The sequence below is a fragment of the Cervus elaphus genome, chromosome 8 (assembly GCF_910594005.1).
Source record: "Cervus elaphus chromosome 8, mCerEla1.1, whole genome shotgun sequence".
In the NCBI taxonomy this organism is placed as follows: Eukaryota; Metazoa; Chordata; class Mammalia; order Artiodactyla; family Cervidae; genus Cervus; species Cervus elaphus.
In genome coordinates, this window is record NC_057822.1 from 1439907 (window position 1) to 1460081 (window position 20175).

A 20175-nucleotide genomic window follows, 5' to 3' on the forward strand; every position below is an offset into this window, starting at 1 on the left:
ATGCTCTTGGCAAAATTATACCCATAGACTTGTTCGAAACAGGATTGCCACAGACCTTCAATCTGTAAAAATGAAGTATCTGCAAAATGCAGTAGAGTGAGCTCTGCCCGTATCTGCAGACCCAGCACAGGCCTGGCACTTAGAAGGTGCTCAGTAAGTATTTGCCACAGGTGGTAGCTCTAAACCCACCACATCCTCCTAACAGCCCGGGAGCGCTTCCTTTCTCTCTCTCATCTGCCTGCCCTTGTCCTAGGGCCAGGGCGGGAGGGCCCAGGAAGCGGGTGTCCCCTGACCCAGTGATCTGGGCTATGTGGCTGGGGCATCGGTGTGTCCACTCTGGTTCCTGGGGGTGGCTGGTTAAAGTCATTGCTCCCCCGGCTGCTTCCTTTTGCTCCTCACTCTAAGCTGCCAGGATCTTATTAGCCCTGTTTACACGGCTGGGATGTCGAGCGATTAATTTTTAATGGCTTGGTTTATTGCATGTTTGAACGGTTTATTGAGTAATTCCCACATTTAAGTGATTAATTCCCCAGAGTTCAGAACGACTGGTTAGTTTTACATTAATCAGGGTTTCTGAATGCCAAGAGACAATCAATCAATCCTTCCTGCCAGGGAGAGTAATGTTAAAATACCTCAAGGCACAATGAGGTTAAGAAAAGGAGTAATTAAAACCCTGTCCTCCCCTCATGCAGATTTGATATCTCTTTCTGTCTCTCTCTGCTGTGTCCTGTGCCCCCAACCCTTTGCACAGTAAAGGCTCAGACGGTAAAGCCTCTGCAACGCAGAAGACCTGGGTGTGATCCCTGGGTCGGGAAGATCCCCTGGAGAAGGAAATGACAACCCGCTCCAGTACCCTGGCCTGGAAAATCCTATGGACGGAGGAGCCTGGTAGGCTACAGTCCATGGGGTTGCAAAGAGTCGGACACAACTGAGCAGCTTCACTTTCACTTTGGACCCACATGCTCCTTGGAAGGATCAATACCACCTTTTTAAAAAATTTTATTTGTGTATTTTTGCCTGCACTGGGTCTTCATTGCTGCATGCGGGCTTTCTCCAGTTGCGGGCAGACTCCTCACTGCAGTGGCTTCTCTTGTTGCGGAGTGCAGGCTCTAGGCACGCGGGCTTCAGTGTCGGGGGCGTGCGGCCTTAGTTGCCCTGGGGCACGTGGAGTTGTCCCAGACCGCGGACCGAACCCCTGTCCTTGGCATTGGCAGGTGAGTTCTTAACCGCTGGACCACCAGGGAAGCCTCTCCACTTCAGCTTTGTCCTTAGGCTTCTTGTAATGAGTTTCAGCCCTTCTGCCTCTGGCAGGTGGGGCCTGCCAGCACCTCGCCCCCAGGGAGGGGACTTGTGAGCCCATGTCCTCGGCCTGTTGTGTAGGGACCCTGGCTTCTGTGCTCCCAGCTTGGTTCCTGGTTTGCAGGGAAGCTGGGCCATGTCTGGTCCCGAGATAAAATGTCTGGTTTCACCTGGTAGGCAGACAAAGCCTGAGGGAGCCTTGGATGGATCCCCCCATGGGGGCCAGGGGAGGGTGCTGGGGTGGGCTCTGCCTTCGGACCCTGCCACCGGCTGCGATGGCCTGGCCAGCTTTGAGCAAGAAAGGGCTGTGAGCTGCTTCGGCATCTGTTTGAGTTTCCCGTGGCTGCTGCTATAACAAGAGACCACAAACTTCATGCTTAAAATTGCAGGTTTAGTGCCTTGTTGTTTGGAGGTCAGAGCACAGAGTGGGTCTCACTGAGCTGAAATCAGGGCTGTGTTCCTTGGGAGGCTCTGGAGAAGGGTCCGATTCTTTGCCTGTTTTGGTTTCTGGAGGCTGCCTGCATTCCTTGGCTTCAGAGCCAGCAGCGCTGTTGCGTCTTCACACCCTTCTCTGCCTCCGTCTTCCTCCCTCTAAAAGGTCGTTGTGGTTCCCCTGGAGAATCCAGGTAGCTCTCCCTAACGCATGGCCAGGTGATTAGGAACCCTCGTTGCCCTTTGCCCTGTATCCCAGCACGTTCGCGGTGGGTGGGATGTGGACGTCTTCGTGCTGTGCTGAACCCAGCAGCTGTGGGATGAGAAGCAAGGTGGCTGCCTGGTGAGAGGCCTGGACTCGGGAGCCAGAGACTGTGGGTTCTGACCCTAGTCCAGCTCCTCAAAAGCTGTGGGAAACAGGGTGGGTTTTCTGTGGCTCCGTTTCCTTAGACATAAAACAGATCAGCGATAGTGCCTCCTTCACAGACAGGCTGTGCTCCGAAATGAGGACGGACGTGCCCGGCAGGTGCCTAGGTTGTGGGAAGCACACTCCACGTTCTCTAGCAGCAGAGGGTCCTGGAGATGGATCCGGAGATGGATTATGGGTACATAAATGAATGAACACCGGGATGATGGCACCCACCCCCTGGCACCAACCCTCCGCTAACCTCTCTAAGCTGTTTAAGAGTCCCTGAGATTGGATCGGCCAAAAAGCTCATTTGGTTTTTTTATGTAGGATGTTATGGAAAAACTTGAACAAATTTCTTGGCCAACCCAGTAGATAAAAGTGCCAAGTGGAGAACTCCTTGCAAAATATTTATAACCACAGAGCAGTTCACAGGGGCCCCGGATGGAGCCCTGATGGGCAGACCCTCAGGGGCCCCGTGTGGACAGACACTGCAGACCCTGGGGAGGGGAGAGGTGATGGCCAGAGGTGGTAGGAGACCCCAGGCAGACAGTTAACGGGAGCAGGCGCAGTCGGGGCGCTACAGGTTTAGCAAAAGCCAGTGTGTTCAGGTTTGCATCCTGTTTCCTTCAAACGGTATTGCTAATCCTTCGAGCATCCATGAAAGGGAGATTTTCTCATCTGAAAACTACGGCTTGGAGAATGGAGTAACCTAAGGTCACGTGGTTAATCACGTGGTAGTTAGGAGCTGGGCCTCTGGAAACCCACAGGCGTGGGTGTGACTCCTGATTGCCCTGAAGCCAGGGTGTCTTGGAGCCGATTGCTCCGTCCATAAGCCAGAGATAGGACTAGAGTTCCGCGCCCTCGTCCTGGGGCTGCGCGGGTTAATGGGCTCATCTGCGGCCAGCACCGCATGCGCGGTGAGCGCTCAGTGAGCGTTGTGTGGTCCGTGGAGGCGTGAGCTGCCAGGTGGAAGTTGCCTTTGGGAGTGAAGGGTTGATTGGGATCTCAAAGACCGCTGAGGTGGGGTGGGAGAGAGCTGCAGACGGAACAGGTGCAGGAAGGGCCCGGTTTTTAAAGCAGCGTCTGCTGCAGCCCAGCTCTAGTGTCAGGTGTGTGGAGAGGAGAGGAGGTGGGGAGGCCGGCCGGGGGCCGGGACCGGGGGCCTCTGCAGATGAGGGTGAGTGCAGACTTCATCTTGTGGCCCGTGTGTGGGCCTGCTCGGACTCTCGGTCGTGTCCATCTCTTTGCGACCCCCCCCGTGAACTAGCCCGCCAGGGTCCTCTGTCCATGGGATTTCGCAGGCAAGAATATTGCAGTGGATTGCCATTTCCTCCTCCAGGGGCTCTTCCCAACCCAGGGATGGAACCCACATCTCTTGCGTCTCCTGCATGGCAGGCAGGTTCTTTACGACTGGCACCACCTGGGAAGCCTCCTTATTGGCTGTGGGAGCTGTTAAGGGGTTTTGAGCGGGCAGGGAACCAGAAGCCTGCAGAAGGATCTGCTGTTTGAGGGACATGGGCGCGGAGTCCATATGGAACAGTGGCGCTGCCAGCGAGTTGGTGTATTCTAAGAAATGCATCATTCAGCCCAGATGGATTTAACAAAAGTATGCCAGTGATGCGATGGGGACATGGAAGCAAAAGACCAGAACTCGTCCACCTTGGACTCTAGATTCCTGTTTCCTGAGAGGGAGCCAGATGGCTAGACAGAAAAGTGAGTGAGGGCTTACTTGGGTGAGTGCTGTGCAGATAATAAGAGCAGCTAGTGTAAAATTGGTTGAGGACAGGGTGAGTGGTCCAGTGAAGCCTCCTCTGTGGGGTGACCCTTGAACTGAACCTGGAAGGGGGGTTCCCTGTAGAGCTGGGACAGGTGTTTCAGACAGAAAGGGACGCACACGCTGGACCCCACGGGAGGAGGGGACAGGCTGTGGTCCAGGGACAGAGGAACAGGAAAGGTGAGTGGGGCTGGAGGCCGGCGATGTGGAGAAGCGGGCACGGGTTTGATAGTTCAGAGTCTAGATCTACTGTGATTCTGCTTTCTGCCTCCACTGGATTATTGCAATCAGCATAAGCCCTTAGCATATTATTCCTTATCTTAAAAAACCCCAAACCTCCTGGGGTCCCATACCTCTTCACATCTGTTGTATTTCTTTGCTTCCTTTCATAGTAGAACTCATCAAAATTGTCTACCGGCTGTCTCCAATATAAACTAATTTCCTTCCTCTCATCTTTTCTTTCTCTCAAAGCTTTTAATTTTAAGAACTGTTCTTACCTAGAGGTGTAAGAATAGTTCCGTGCACCTCAGAATGCACCCTTCACCCATATTCAGTAGTTATTTTTTTGACCACTTTGCTTTGAGGCTCTTCCTATCTATACGTGCTTTTTTCCCCTGATCTACTTGAAAGTAAATTGCATGACATTCTACCTGTAAATACCTCTTCACAGATCTTCTTAAAATCAAGGATATTCTCTTTCAAAACCACAATATAGTGATCAAGGGCAGGAAATTTAACATTGAAAATATAACCCATATTCACATTTTACCCATAGTTCCTGAAATGTGCTTTTTAAAAATTTATGTGCAGTAAGAGTCACTCTTTTTGATGTGTAGTTCTAAATTTTGACAAATGCACACAGGTATGTAACCAGCGCTGCTGCCAAGATATAATCTAGTCCCACCCCGCACTGTTCCCCCCTCCCCTGTGTGGTCTGCGCATCCCCCCACCCCCAGCCCTTGGCAATAGCTGATCCGTCCTCTGTCCTCAGAGCTGTGTCTTTTCTACAGTGCAGATCAGTGGAAATTGCGGCAGATAGGTCCAGCTTCCTTCACTCGGGGGCTGATTTTGGAAGTCAGTCACTGTGTTGTTTGCTTCGGTAGTCAGTTTCCTTTCATTACTGAGTGGAGGGAACACCGTGGAATGAGGGTACCAGAGTTTGTTTATCCATTCACCAGTTGAAGAACTGGTGAACAACCAGTTCCAGTTTTTAGTGATCTGCATTGGTATAAAGTGATTTTTACATTGGCACAAAAGCTTGTATGCAAACCTACGCTTTTATTGCTCTTCAGAGGAGAATTGCTGGTTTGAGTGGTATCTGTTTAACTTTGTAAGAAACGTCCAAGCTCTTTCGCTAATTGTACCTTTGTATATTCCCACCAGCAGCTTGTGAGAGTTCCAATTTCTCTAACCTTGCAGCAGTTGGTATTGTACTTAAATTTTATTTCAGCCTTTCTAGTATGTATGTAGTAGCATCTCACTGTGGTTTTAATTAGCATTTCCATCGTGATATTTAGCATCTTTTTGTGCGCTCACCATCTATAAAGCCTCTTTGATGGCATGTTCACATCTTTGGCCCAGTTTTAAAATATTCATTTCCTGTCATCTTTTTAATTTTAAATTGACATATACTTGACTTATAATATTATATTAATTTCAGGTGTACAACATAATGATTCAGTATTTGTATACATTGCAAAATGATCACCACAGTAAGTCTGGATACCATCTGTCACCATATAAAGTCACAAAAAAATTCTTTTTGTGATGAGAACTTTTAAGATTTATTCTTAGTAACTTTCAGATATGCAGTACAGTATTGCTGGCTGCAGTCACTGTGCTGGACGTTAAATCATTAAATCCGTTAAATCAAAGTGACTCACTTTATAGCCTCTTCACCCCTTTACCCATTTTGACCTCCCCTCTGGCAGCCCCCAGCCTGTTCTCTGTGTATGAGTTTTGTTCATTGTTTTTATATTTCACATATAAGTGAAATCATACAGTATTTGTCTTTCTCTGTCTTATTTCACTTAACATAATACCCTCAAGGTCTGTCTATATCATCACAAATGGCAAACTTTCATTCTTTTTTTCTGGCTGAGTATTATTCCATTGTGCACACACGCGTGCGCACACACGCACACACCTTTTTCTGTTCATTTGTTCACACTTCTCCCAACCTGCTTCTTTAAAAACAGACCCAGAGCCTCTAGATGAGTGGTGTACCTGTAGCCTGCCCCTCTGGCTGCAGCTCCAGGCCTTTTTCACAGGGAGCCTGGGAGTGTGTCCGGTCCGAGGGCTCTGCAGTGCCCTGCAGGTGGTATCCTGCCAGGAAATGCCTTTGATTGCTTCAGGTCCACGGGGCCCGGAATCGCGAGCCCCCCGTGGACACCAGAGCCAGGCGCTCAGGGGATGTTCCCTGTGGGGGCCAAGTGCCCACCAGCTTTAGCAGGGCCACGGGGGAGTGTGAGGCTGGGCACGCCTGCTGGCTTTAGCAGGGGCAGCGGGTAGCATGGAGGCGGGGCCTGCCGCCTGGCGCTCGCGGGGTGGAGAGGGCATCCACACAGCAGGCTGGCTGGCGCCCCCATCCCGGGAGCGCCCCGCAGGCCCCCGTCCCTGCCGCAGACGCTGCCCGGCTGACTGCTCAGTGTCCCGCGTGTGTCCAGGTGCTGACGTGCTCACTGCTTTTGCCTGGGGTCCTGAGGCAGGTGAGGCTGCCCACGAGCCCTCCCAGAGTGGATTCTCTGGCTGGACGATTGCCCTGCCCGTCCTACTTCTCACATCTCCCTCCTTGTCCTGGAACACCATGGGGAGTCCCTTCTATTTTGGGGGGGCCTCTTTCGGTTCCCAGCTCGGCCCCTGCTCCAGAGGGCACTGTTGCCGTGCCCCCCACCAGGCTCCTCCTCACCCCACGTCTCCGTCGGCCCTCTTGGCCCAGCGAAACCCGACACATCCTTTTTGCAAACGTGTATGTCTCAGGCTTAGCATGACCCCCCAAAATAAAAAGGAAAACGTGTTAAAAGAAAGAGTGGGGTGTCCACTCCCTCTCGGATGTGAGTTCTGTTGGTATTCAAAGCCAGATGCGGCGGGGCATCTGTCTCCAGGGCAGACCCCAGGGTTGGGGTGCCTGGTGTGAGATACAGACCCCTCTCTCTGCAGAGAGAAGCGCCATACGTGAGATCCCCCAGCTGTGGGTCTCTGGGCCGGGGATGGGGTTTTGGGTGAGACAGCCAGCGTCTCTGCCTCTTTTATCCTTTGTTGTCGAGGAGCAGTTGAGCTGTTTTCAGAGGGAATTGTCCCGCATGTAGCTGTAGATTTGGTGTGTCCTGTGGGAGAGGGTGAATTCAGGGTCTTCCTACACTACCATCTTGAACCACCTCCATTTCTTTTCTTATTATTGATTTTTTGATAGCTCTTTATATTCTGGACACAAGTCCTATGTCAGAAGTTTGACTTGCAAATACAGTTGACCCTTGAACAACATGGAGGTCAGAGACACCGGCCCTGCACAGTTGAAACTCTGAATGTAGCTTTACAGGCGGTCCTCTGTGCCCACCTTTTTGCATCTTTGGATTCAGCCGTGGGCAGCATTGCCTTGTCGTGGGTGTTTATTGAAAAAGCTTGCCTGTGAGTGGACCTGTGCAGGGCAGAGTTCTGTATCATTCAAGGGTAAACTGTATTTTCTACCATCCTGTGACTTGTCTTTTGAATTTTCATTAATAGTGTCTTTCAAAAAGCAGGAGTTTTTAATTCTGATTAAGTCTCAGATACAAATGTTTCCTTTTATGGGTTCTGCTTTTGATGTTGTATGTGAGAACACTTAGATGTTCTTAGGTAAAGTCATAGAGATTTTCTCTTTTGTTTTCTCCTGTAAGTCTTACAGGTATTTTTTTTTTGTTGTTGTTGTTTTATAATTATGGTTTACATAATTCATTCTGACTTAGTGTTTGTATTAGAGGTGAAGAATGGGTTGAGGGTTTTTTTTTTTAAACCTCTCAGAGGGATTCAGTTTTTTCCAGCATCGTTTGTTGAATAGACTGTCTTTCATCACTGAAATGTCCTTGCGTCTTTGTCACAATCAGCTGGCTCTATTTGTCGCAGTCTGTCCCTGGGTGCTGTTTTCCGCTGATCTGAGTGCCCATCCTTTCATCAATACTGTACTTTCTTGATTACTATAGGTTTATAGTAGGTCTTGGAATCACATTGCATTAGTCTTCCAACTTTGTTCTTCTTTTTCAGAATTATTTTGACTATTGTAGTTTCTTTGTCTTCCTATATAAATTTTAGAATCATCTTGTTGATATCTAAAGCAAAAATCCTACTGGGATTTTGAGTGAGTGAGTGAAAGTCGCTAAGTTGTGTCCATCTCTTCGCAACCCCACGGACTGAAGCCTGCCAGGCTTCTCTGTGCATGGCGTTCTCCAGGCCAGAATACTGGAGTGGGCAGCCGTTCCCTTCTCCAGGAGGCCTCCCCCACCCAGGGACCGTCCCCTGTACTGCGGGCGGACTGTGTACCATCTTAGCCCCAGGGAAGCTTGATTTTGGTGGGGATTAAATCTAAAGGTCAGTTTAGGGAGAATTAACACCTTAATGATGTTGAATCATCTAATCCATGAACACAGCATATCTATTTATTTATTTAGGTTTTCTTTGATTTCTTTCATCAGTGTTTGTAGTTGTTAGCATATTGTATTCAGTATAACATGTTTTGTTAGATTTATACCAAAGTATTTTATAGTTTTTGATGTTACTGTAAAAAATTTTGATTTCCAGCTGTTTATTGCTAGCTTATAAAATACAGTTGATTTTTAAAATATTGAACTTATCTCATGGGAGTTGTCCAAGCCCAGTTATTACTACTAAGATATTTTTTTGTAAGTTCTTTGGGATTTTCTCTATAGACGGTTGTGTCTTCTGCAAACAGGAACAGTTTTATTTATTCTTTTCCAGTGTATATGCTCTTTATTTCATGATTTCCTCACCTTATAGTGCTGGCTAGAACTTCCAGCAACTGAGTGTTGAGAATTGACCTCCTCGCTTTAGTCCTGGTCTCAGGAGGAAACTTAAGTGTGTTATTTGTAGGTTTTTTTTTTTTTGCAGATGCCTTTTTTTAGGTTAATAAAATTCTCTTTTATCCCTAGTAATTGAGAGTTTTTATTATAAGTTTATGTTGAATTTTATCCAATTGTTTTTTGCATCCACTGAGATGGTCGTGTAGTTTTTCTTCTTTCTTCTGTCAATAGGTTGAATTATATTAATTTAAAAATCTTAAACCAGCTTTACATTTCTGGGAAAAGCCCCATTTAGTTGATGAGTGTTGGGAAGATCTCCTGGAGAAGGAAATGGCAACCCACTGCAGTGTTCTTGCCTGGGAAATACCATGGACAGAGGAGCCTGGCAGGCCACAGCCCCTGGGGTCAGTCACAAAGAGTTGGACATGGACACAACTTAGTGACCAAACAACAAAAATTAACAAAGTATTCTTTTTATATATTGCTGAGTTTGCTGATCTTTTATTCAGAATTTTGTTCATCAGAGACTTTGATTTGTATTTTTCTTTTTTGTAGAGTATCTTTGATTTGGTCACCAAGGTCACACTGCCCTCACGAGATACGGTACTTTATCTTCGGCTTTCTGGAAGATGTTGTACACGATTAGAATAACTTTTTCCCTTAAATTTTTGGTGGCATTTACCAGTGAAGCTATTTGGTCTAGAGTTCTCTTCATTGGGAGGTTTTAAACGCCGAATCTCTTTAATAGTCATAGTGCTGTTCAGGTTATATATTCCTTCTTGAGTGAACTTGCATAGATTATGTCTTTGAAGGAATTTCTTCTTTTCACCTATATTGTCAAATTGATAGTCACAAAATTGTTCATGATCATTTCTTGTTATTCTTTCCATGTGTGTAGTGTCAGAGTGATGTCACCTCATTCCTGATAGCAATCCTTTGTGTCTTACCTCTTTTTTTTTCCTCAACATGACTAGAGGTTTATCAATTTATTAATCATTTCAAAGAACCGACTTCTGGTTTAATTGACTTTTTTCTATTGGTTTCCTGTTGATTTTGTTCTTTATTTCCATCCACTGCTTGCTTTGAATTTAATGCATTCTTCTTTTTCCAGCTTCTAAAGATGGAAGCTTATTTGAAACATGTTTTTCTTTTTAAAATATAAACATTTAATGCTATAAATGGTGCTAGAGAAGACTCTTGAGAGTCCTGTGGACTGCAGGGAGATCAAAACAGTCAATCCTAAAGGAAACTAATCTTGAATATTTATTGGAGGGACTGACGCTGAACCTGAAACTCCAGTACTCTGACCACCTGATGTGAAGAACCGACTCATTAGAAAAGACCCTGATGCTGGGAAAGAGTGAGGGCAGAAGGAGAAGGGTACGACAGAGGGTGAGATGGTTGGATGGCATCACTGACTTGATGGACATGAGTTTGGGTAAACTCCAGGAGATGGTGAAGGACAGGGAAGCCTGGTGAGCTGCATCCACGGGGTCACAGAGAGTCAGACATGACTGAGTGACTGAACCGCAATGCTGTAACTCCCCCGAGCCCTGTTTTAGCTGTGTGTCCCAAGGTTTTAGATTCTGCTTCAGTTTTCGTTCAGTTTAAGTATTTCATAATTTTTTTTTTTTTTGACCCAGGCACCCTTTTAACTTTATTTTCACATATTCAGAGGTTTTCCAGATATCATTCTGATTTTGACTTCTTTTAATTCCTTTATGATCAAAGGACATGCTTTATATGCCTCAAGTCAATGCTGCGGGAGAAAAGAGGACCCAGAACCAGCAGCAACCTCCCCCTTCCGTGGGTTGCTTCTCTAAGTTTGACTTTCCTCCTCAGTCTGTGGTTTTGTTTTCCTTTTGCTTTTCAGAGTCTCCAGGTAGTTGCTTTTTGTGTTTTCAAACTTGTTAGTTATCTTTCACGGTAGAGAGGGCTATAGTGCACATACTCCATCTTGACTGGTACCAGAAACATGTTACTGATGCTCTTTGTGGGAATTCATTTCTCAGTGATCCAGGATCAGAAAACGCACATTGTGCTGGTGGCCACGTCCTTTAATTCTCAGCGCTCCCTCAGCCTTGCTTTTTGTTTTGTGGAGTGCTGGTGTTTCTGCAGAGCAGACTCGGTTCTGTGGAATCTCCCCCACTCCTCAGACCTTTCTCCTTGCCTTTCCAGTGAAACTCTCTTGCCTGATGGCTTCTGTGTTGCTTCATCCAGTCGGTCTTTATCTTCATCTTGATTTCTCAGCACATGCAGTTCTTCTCTTCTTGAAATATTTTTTCTGCTTGGCCTTTGAGACAGTCCCTCTGGGTTCCTGCTCACCTCCATGGCTACTGCTTCTCATCCTCCTTATTGGTCCCTCTCAAGGCCCGGCCTCCAGACCTTAGAGCCCCTCAGACATCAGTGTTCCTCTACACTGAGTCCCTGCATGATCTCATCCATCCCCAGAATCTGCAGTTCCGCCCATTCATTAGGGCTCCCCAGGTGGCGCTAGTGGTAATGAGTCCGCCTGCCAACGCAGGAGACACGAGAGACGGGCGCGTTCGATCCCTGGGTCGGAAGATCCCCTGGAGGAGGAACTGTCAACCCAGGCCAGTATTCCTGCCTGGAGAATCCCATGGACAGAGGAGCCTGGCGGGCTATGGTCCACGGGGTCACAAAGCGTCAGACAGGACTGAAGCGACTTAGCATGGGTGCACCCAGTCACTGATTCTCAGTTACAGCTCCAGCTCGGGCAACTGTAAACTCTGCCTCAAGACATCCTCATGTGTGTCTAGTAGACATCTCAGACTTCCATCATGTCCAAAATCAAAGTCCCGATTTCCTCCCTATCCCAAACCTGTTCCTTCCATAGTCTTCATCTTAGTGAATGCATACATCATTCTTCTGGCTTTTGGGGTAAAAATCTTGGCATTGCACTTTATTCCTCATCTTGTCTCCCATTCTGTCGTATCCATCTTTCTTAAATACACCCAGACTCGGACCGCTTCTCGCCTTCTCGGCAGTTTCCAGCTTAGTGCAGGCCACCATCATCTTTCACATCTTTCCTCCTCCTGCTTCTCCTCTTGCCCTCATGGTCTGTGCTTCACATCAGCCCAGTTGTCCTTTTTATAACTCAAGTCAGATAATATTCATTCCCCAATGAAACCCTTAGTGGCTTCTCTCAGCTCGAAGCACAACACAGACACCCCCTGAAAGCCCCATCCGAGGTCTTCAGCACCCTTCCCCTTGCCCGTCGCGTCCCCCACTGGCGCTGGGCTGCTCTTAGGTCACGGCAGGCGGTTTCGCCTCGGGGCCTCCGCGCTCGCTGTCCCTTTGCTTGGCATCCTTTCCCAGGTAATCATGTGCCTTGTCCTCACTGAGTCCAGTTCTCTGCTCAGCCGTCACTCTGTAAAGAGGCCCTGTTTGGAGTAACGCCAGGCCTCTGTGCCCCTTACACTCCGTGTTGCTTCTACCAGATTTTCCTTTTCTTTATTGCGCTGATCCCTCCTGGCATGACACATTTGATCAGGCGCCATGATCTGACAGTCTTTCTCCGTAGACTGTAAGCTCTAGGAGGGCCGGAACCCTTTCAGAAGGATTTGCATCCATAATGCTTAGTAGGGGTTTGTTTTGTACAATAGGCAACTCAGTAAAATGCTTTTGAACGTGTACATTTCAGTCTCTGTCCTGGGGATGGGCTCCTTGGAGCCATCCGGACTTTCTTCCTACAGTCATGGTCCAGGAGGCGGATGGCCCCTGCTCCCCATCCTCAAGTTCCCAGATCAGGGCAGCTGGGCCACCCACCTGGAGGCCCCTAAGTGGGCAATTCGGTCCACCATCGCAGTGGACATTAGCCTGCCCGCATCTGCTGCGATCCCAAATGCCGAGGCGGGCGCCAGGGGCGAGGAAGCGGTTACCAGTTGCCCCGCTCTTGAGAGAGGTCGGTGCTACAGCCTACCTCCCGGAAATCATCCAGGTGCCCGTTTCCCCATCACTCTGGGTCCCAGCAGGCAAGGGAGGAGACCGGCGCCTTGCTTCCATCTTGCTCCTCTCCACTCTCCCCCATCTGTTGTCAGAGCTAATTCAAGGAAGCCTAATCACGGCCCCAGGGCTGGTGACAGCGGGTGGCTGCTGGCCAGGGCCAGGCGGTGGCTGCCACGCTCTGTAGCGACAGGTCGATGCAGCTGCTGCTCAGAAACGGAAGCAGGCGCGCCGCTGGTGGAGTGACGGCTCCGGAGTGTGGCCTCGGGCGGAACTGCCCCTGGGCGTGCCTCTCACGCGAGACACCCACGCGCATCCTTGGTACCAAGTCTGCTGAGTGTGTGACGGTTTGCCTTCTGCAGGGGGATTTCATGTGTCTTTCATTTGTCTCCACAGCCACTGGGTTTGCTTCTTAGTTTTTACTGTGAGGATGTGAGAGTTTTGACAAATGCATGCAGTTGTGTACCCACCACTACAGTCAGAATAGACCATCGCCCTCCAGGGCCTCCGTGCCCCTTGGGGTCAGCCCTTCTCCACCTCTGGCTGCTGACAGCCACTGGTTTGTTTTGTCTTTACAGTTTTGCCTTTTCCAAAATGTCGTATGAATGGGAGCTCCTCCAGCACGTGTCTTTTGAGTCTGACATCTTTCATTCAGCTTAATGCATTTGAGAATTATTCATGTTGTGTTTTTCAGTTATTCCTTGTTGTTGCTGAGTGTTAGTCCATTGAATGGAGATTTGTCTGTACCTCTCCGTTGATACTTAGGTTGTTGGTACACTTGAGTGATTAAGAGTGAAACTTCTAAAAACATGTACATGTGTTTTTTGTACAAACAGAAGCTTTTGTTTCCCTTGGGTAAATCCTTGGAGTGGAAACGCTAGGCTGTATGGTAGGTGTATGTTTAACTTTCTGAGAAGCTGCCAAACTGTTTTCTAAGGTGGTAGTACAGTCTTGCATTCCCACCTGCAGGGCAGATGAGGGTTCTGGTTCCTCCACCTCCTTGTCAGCTCTTGGTATAGTCAGCCTTCAACTTTAGTCATTCTTATAGGTGTACAGTGGAATCACCGTGTTTTTAATTTTCATTTTCCTAATGACCTTGAGCATCTTTTCATATGTATATTTGCCATTCCTATATTGTCTTTTGTGAAGTGTTTAAATCTTCTGCCCATTTAAGAAATTGGGTTATTTTCATATTATTGGGCTTTGTGAGTCCTTTATATTTCTTGAATAAAAGTTCTTTATCAGGTATATGATTTGTAACTATTTTCTCCCAGTCTGTATCTTGTATTTTATTCTGTTAATAGTTTCTTTTGAAGAGCAAGAGTTCTTAAGTTTGATGAAGCCCAACCTCTCAATTTGCTCTTTTATGAATCAGGCTATTAATGTTGTATCTTAGAAAACTTTGAGATCACAGTGATTTTTCTGCTATGTTTTCTTTCAAAAGTTTTATAATTTTAGGTTCAATATTTAGGTTTATGATCTATTTTGAGTTAATTTTGAACAAAGTATGAGGTATGGATTAAAGATTTTTTTTTTGCATGCGGGTCTGTGGTTGTTCCCTACCATTTTTTGTAATTTTTCCTCATGTCATTGTTTTTGCCCCTTGTCAAAAATAAGTTGACATTTTTTGTGTGGATTTATTTCTGGACTCTCTACCCTGCCCTGTAGATCTGTGTGATTATCCTTTTACCAATACCGCGTGGTCTTAGCTAGTGTAGTTTTTATAGTTAAGTCTGAAAATCAGGTGGTGACCACGCCTGTCTTCTCAGGGTGTGGTTTTTTTATTGCCCTCACTTTACAGATAAGGAGACTGACCACGGTCATGATTAGCTGTCTCACTCACAGCCTCTTGCACACAGTCTGTTAGATACTCAGCACACACTCGAAACCCACGTCTTCTCATCAGCCTAGCCTGATGCTCGGAGTGTTCTTTGGAGCTTGGTTTGGGTTTAAGTCTCAGCTCTGCTTTTGTTGGCTGTGTGGCCCTGGGAGAGTAGTTTTAACCTCTGCATGCCTCAGCTTCCCTGCCTGTCAATGAGTGTCAGGATGGCACTTGCCAAATAGACGTGGTGAAAATGAAATGGGACCGTTTGTTGGGTCAAACCCTGTGAAATTGTTGATATTTGATCATTTTTGATGGACACACATGACTGTTTTGCCTCATTCAACCTACAATTCAGCCTCGCAGCGCTCGATAGGTGAGAGAGCGTCTACTGCAGAGGTGGTCGCCACGGTTGTCGTCGTCATTCCTGTCGCTGCCCCTGTTGTTTCACTGTTACTATCGAGGGCAGTGGCCCCTGCAGCTGAAGCTTCGTCTTCCACGTGTCCTCAGTCAGGCAGCCAAAGTCCGCCAGGTCCATCCTGTGTGACCAGCTTCTCAGGAGTCTGCAGAATGTGAGAGGGCCTCGGGGAGCAGAAGTGCCCACTTGGTGTGGACGAGAGCGCCAAGTGCAGGAGGAGGAGCTTGGTGGGAAGTGGGGCGAGTGGATCAGCTGGGCGTCCTGCTGGGGCCTCTTAGGTGGACTTTGTAGAATGGGAGTTTGGGAAGAACCTTCCAGGTGCAGGTTGCAGGTTGTTCAAAGGTCTGGAAGGTGAGCAGAGCACATGAATTCAGGGGAGCCTGAGGTTTGACTGGGGTGGAGAAGCCAGTGGCGGCCTAGAGTTGGTTCATAATCACCCCTGTCCTCTCCCTCCACAGGTGGCCCGTGAGCAGACCTCCCCCCACCTCCGCCATGTCTGCGAGAACCATCATCATCGACCATGGCTCTGCCTTTCTGAAGGCTGGCTTGTCGGGCTGGAATGAGCCCCAGCTGGTCTTGCCCAGTGTCGTGAACTACATCCCCTGCCGGGAGAACCCGGGCCCCAGCTACGCCCGGCGGCGTGTGAGTCTCGGCATCGACATCTGCCGACCTGACACCTTCAGCTATCCCGTGCAACGGGGCCGCGTCATCAACTGGGAGGGTGTGGAGCACATCTGGTCATTTATCCTGGAGAAGCATCGGCTGGAGCATGGGGACTTCCCTGTGATCGTCACAGAGAGCCCCCTGAAAGAGCCCACAGACCGTCAGAAGACCCTGGAGGTAAGGTCTTCTCTGGGCTGCCCCTCCAGGGAGCAGGCCTGACACTGTTCAGACCCGTGTGGGCACAGGAGCTCCACCTTCTGAAGCATTCACGCTGTGAATACTGACTGTGTCCGAGTGTGTGCCCGGCGCTCGTATTAGGCGAGAGGGGGCTCACAGAGCCGCTCCTAGAGAAGGAGGCACGGCAGGTCAGTGCTCTGTGAACAGGGTGCTATGGGGAGGGGGGGATGCGGGTTACTCATGGGCTCCATAAATGTTCCCAGAGCATCTTCCAGTCCTCAAAGAGCTCATGTTCTGCAGGAAGACTTGACTGAACAAGTTAACAAAAACCCCAGGTAGTAATCAGTTCTAAAACCAAAATGCAATGGGGTAAAAACAGACTGAGGGGAAGAAGGGGAGCCCCTTTGAAGATGGTGATCAGGGAGGCCTTCTCTGGGAGGCTGGAGCCCAGCAAACCAGGGACGGTGGTAACAGGGAGACGGGCCGGATCTCATAGGTCTGGTAGGCTGTGGGATGTGGTTGGATTTTACTCTAAATCAAGGGTTGGCAAACTATAGCCAGTTGGCCAAGTGTGTCTTACCATCTGTCTTTATAAATAAAGATTTATTGAAACATAGCCATGCCAACTCATTTACATATCACCTATGGCTGCTTTCATCCTGTAGCAGCAGAACTGAGTAGTTGGAAAGAGACCGCAGCTCATGAAGCCTAGAAAATGCTTAGGTTGTAGGTCTGCTAGATAAAATACAGTTTTATCTAGGTTGCAATTGCCCATCAACAGCAAATGTTTGTGTATCAAATATTGCATGGGATATAAAGTGAAGTGAAAGTGAAGTCGCCCAGTCATGTCCAACTCTTTGCGACCCCGTGGACTGTACCCTACCACGCTCCTCCATCCATGGGATTTTCCAGGCAAGAGTACTGGAGTGGGCTGCCATTTCCTTCTCCAGAGGATCGTCCTGACCCAGGGATTGAACCCAGGTCTCCTGTGTTGTAGGCAGACAACACAGTCTGAGCCCCCAGGGAAGTCCTAGGATAGAGTGAAGCATTATTTGTTGTCCATCTGAAATTCAGATTTAATTGGGCATCTTGTATTTTTATTTGGTACATCTGAAACACTGAACCATTTATAGGAAATGTTTGCCAGCCTCTGCTCTGAGTGAATGTGGAGCTCCTGGGGGGCTTTAAGTGGGGTGAGGGGGTTGCATTTGATTTTTATTTGAAAAAGAGGACCTTGGCTTCTGTATGGGGAACAGGTGGTAAGGGGACAACAGTCTGAGCATAGAAACGGACGGAACGCCCTCCCACTGAGGCGAGAAGATGGGCCTGTGGGCCTGCAAAGGTGGCCAGGCGTCCAGAGGCTCCAGAGCGGGGCTGTTAGAGCCCTTCTGCGTCTGTGGTGTCAGAGCCCTGGGGACGCAGCCAGGGCTGGGCAGGCGGGGGGGAGGGGGTGTGGTGCTCTGTAAAGACCGAGGGGTGATGGGCAGGGGAGAAGCAGCCGGGGACGTGCCGAGCTCCGAAGGTCAGAGCTCCAGCTTTGTCCTGGTGTTTGGAAAGTGTTCATCTTAACAGACGGGCTTCAGCGTGTCTGGAGGTGAGTGTTCTCCCTCCCCCGCCCCCTTCCCTTCCTGCTGCCCCACGTCTCGGGAGGCAGCGTCTGTGTGCAGCACGTGTTTCTTCTCTCATCTCTTCTTTCTTCTAAAAAAAAAATGGTTCAGGGGTTTCCCTGCTGGCTCAGTGCTGAAGAATCCACCTGCCAATGCAGGAGACGCGGGTTCGACTTCTGGTCCAGGAAGGTCCCACGTGCCATGGAGCAGCTAAGCCCGAGCTCCACAAGTACTGAGCCTGAGCTCTGGGGCCTGGGAGCCGCAACCCCTGAGCCCACAAGCCGCAGCTGCGGAGCCCGAGGTCCGCAGGCAGAGAGGCCGCCACAGTGAGGCCCCTGGCAGGCAGCCCGATCACCGCAACTGGAGAAGAGCCTGTGCAGCCGCAGAGACCCAGCACGGCCAGAAGATAAACCAGTTCAGGCTGCGCCTCCCGCCCTCCACCTGGCCCCGGCTTGCGCCGCGCTGCTCACACGCCCAGTCGCCTCAGGGCCTGTGTTCACACGCTGAGGCTCTTCCCACCCCTCCGCCAGAACGGTCCTCTGAAAGGCCATCGTCAAGCAAGCTCCCGAGGGCCAGCCTGGCTCTTCCTGATCCCCCGGAACCCTCCCTGAGTCCCCCCTGGTGTGAGCCGCAGGGGGCCGGCCGGTCCCTGGAGGACACGCGTCTGTGCCGACTTGAGCTTTGCCTGGCATGGTCCTGGGGAAACACGGATGAGGGCATTCTGGGGAGAGCACGCTGAGCGTCTGTCTTCTCCCCTCCTGCAGATCATGTTCGAGTTGCTGGATGTGCCATCCGTCCTCCTGGCCGACCAGCGGGAGATGTCGCTGTACTCGTCCGGCCTGCTGACGGGCGTGGTGGTGGACTCGGGCTGTGGCCTGACCCGCGTGCAGCCCTTCCACCTCGGCCGCCCGCTGTGGCCCGGGGAGAAGACGCTGGAGTTCGCGGGCCAGGACCTCTCGGCCTATCTCTTCAAGAGCCTCTTCAAGGAAGATTACAATCGCCACAACCTGTTCCAGCTGGACACTGTGGCCAGCACCCAGATGAATAAGTGCTACGTGCCGCAGAATCTGGGGGAGGAGCTGGACTTCTATCAGAGCCTGCCAGATGGCGCCGACAGGAGCAACAGCTACCTGCTCCCAGATGGCACCCCCGTGGAGCTGACCGCCATGCAGCGGCTGGCCCCCGAGATGTTCTTCAGCCCCCAGGTGTTCAACCTGCAGGGGCCCAGCCTCCCCCAGGCCGTCGTGGAGTCCATCGAGGCCTGCGAGCCCAGCCTGTGCCCGCTGCTCACCTCCCACGTGGTGCCCTGCGGGGGAAACACCCTCTACCCTGGCTTCACCACGCGTCTCTACCAGCTGATGTCCAGCCACTTCTCCCCCACCAGGGCCTCCGTGTTTGCGGGTTCCAACAGGCACTTCAGCGTTTGGCTGGGAGCGTCCGTCGTGGCTCATCTGTCGACGTACAAGTCCGAGTGGGTGACCAAGGCGGAGTACAATGAGCGCCTCAGGCTGTGACCCGTGGCCCGCTCCCGCAGCCCAGCTCCCCTCCTCCGGGCCTGGTGGGCTCATCCCAGCGAGAGGCTGGGCCGGGGTGGGGTTAGCTGGCCTCAGGCTGTGACCCGCGGCCCGCTCCCCTCCGACGGGCCTGGGTGGGCTCATCCCAGCGAGAGGCTGGGCCGCGGTGGGGTTAGCTGGCCTCAGACTGTGACCAGCGGCCCGGTCCCGTGGCCCAGCTCCCCTCCGACGGCCTGGGTGGGCTCATCTCGGCGAGAGGCTGGGCCCCGGTGGGGTTAGCTGGCCTCAGGCTGTGACCAGCGGCCCACTCCCCTCCGATGGGCCTGGGTGGGCTCATCCCAGCGAGAGGCTGGGCCGGGGTAGGGTTAGCTGGCTTCAGGATGTGACCAGCGGCCAGCTCCCATCCGACGGGCCTGGGTGGGCTCATCCCAGCGAGAGGCTGGGCTGGGGTGGGGTTAGCTGGCTTTGGAATTCAAAGGTCATGGGAGATTTTTCTAGGTTCTAGGGTTTTATCTTGTTTCAAGAGTGGGATCCACCCCGTGGGAGGACAGGGTACCACCCTGGAAACCCTTTGGGGGGCTGGTCTGTCACTGGGATGGAGCGGCCAGCTGCCATCTCCACGCTTAACAGTTGCTTGTTTTTTCCTGGCATTTCTCTTGGGCGGTCCCATTCTTTTGATTGAGTAGGTTTTAATGGGGCAAGGGAGAATTATTTTTGAGTAGGGGATAGGGTGGGTGGGGATGGGAGAGTTGAAGTTCGTAGACCTCCCCCCTCCTTCCAGCTGAGTGGGGGTTGGTGCAGGAAGCCTGGCGCGCCCTTCCTGCCCTTGGGCCCCTGGCCGAGGACTTGTTTACCGAGTGCAAATAAATACCTTGTTTGGAAGTGCTGGCTTCTGTGGTCATGGATGGGGCAGGGTGGGCAGTCCCTTTGGGGGGACCCAAGGAGTGTGAGCACGTGAATGCCGGGGTGGGGCCCAGGCCGCCTGTGGGGGCTTCGGGGGCCTGAGAGCAGTGGTTCCCCGGAGCCCAGTGGGTGAGGGCCTGGAGCACCCTTCTCTAACGGCCGCGTCCTCCCCACTCATT

The 20175-nt window shown here is 50.5% G+C and overlaps 1 protein-coding gene across 7 annotated transcripts in view; it reads left to right on the forward strand.

Annotated features, from left to right (window-relative positions):
• The window catches only part of ACTL8 (actin like 8), a 75000-nt gene extending 55025 nt beyond the window's left edge, over positions 1-19975 (forward strand). For 5 of the 7 annotated variants that reach the window (XM_043910570.1, XM_043910568.1, XM_043910571.1 and 2 more), the window contains exons 2-3: positions 15591-15972; positions 18344-19975. In XM_043910570.1, coding sequence (XP_043766505.1) covers positions 15625-15972; positions 18344-19093 — 1098 coding nt within the window. In that variant the 5' untranslated portion in view covers positions 15591-15624 and the 3' untranslated portion in view covers positions 19094-19975. Of the gene's footprint in view, positions 1-868; positions 889-15465; positions 15484-15590; positions 15973-18343 lie in introns of those variants that run through there. The other 2 variants (XM_043910567.1, XM_043910574.1) reach the window with 2 other exon arrangements.
• The last annotated feature ends 200 nt before the right edge of the window (positions 19976-20175 follow it).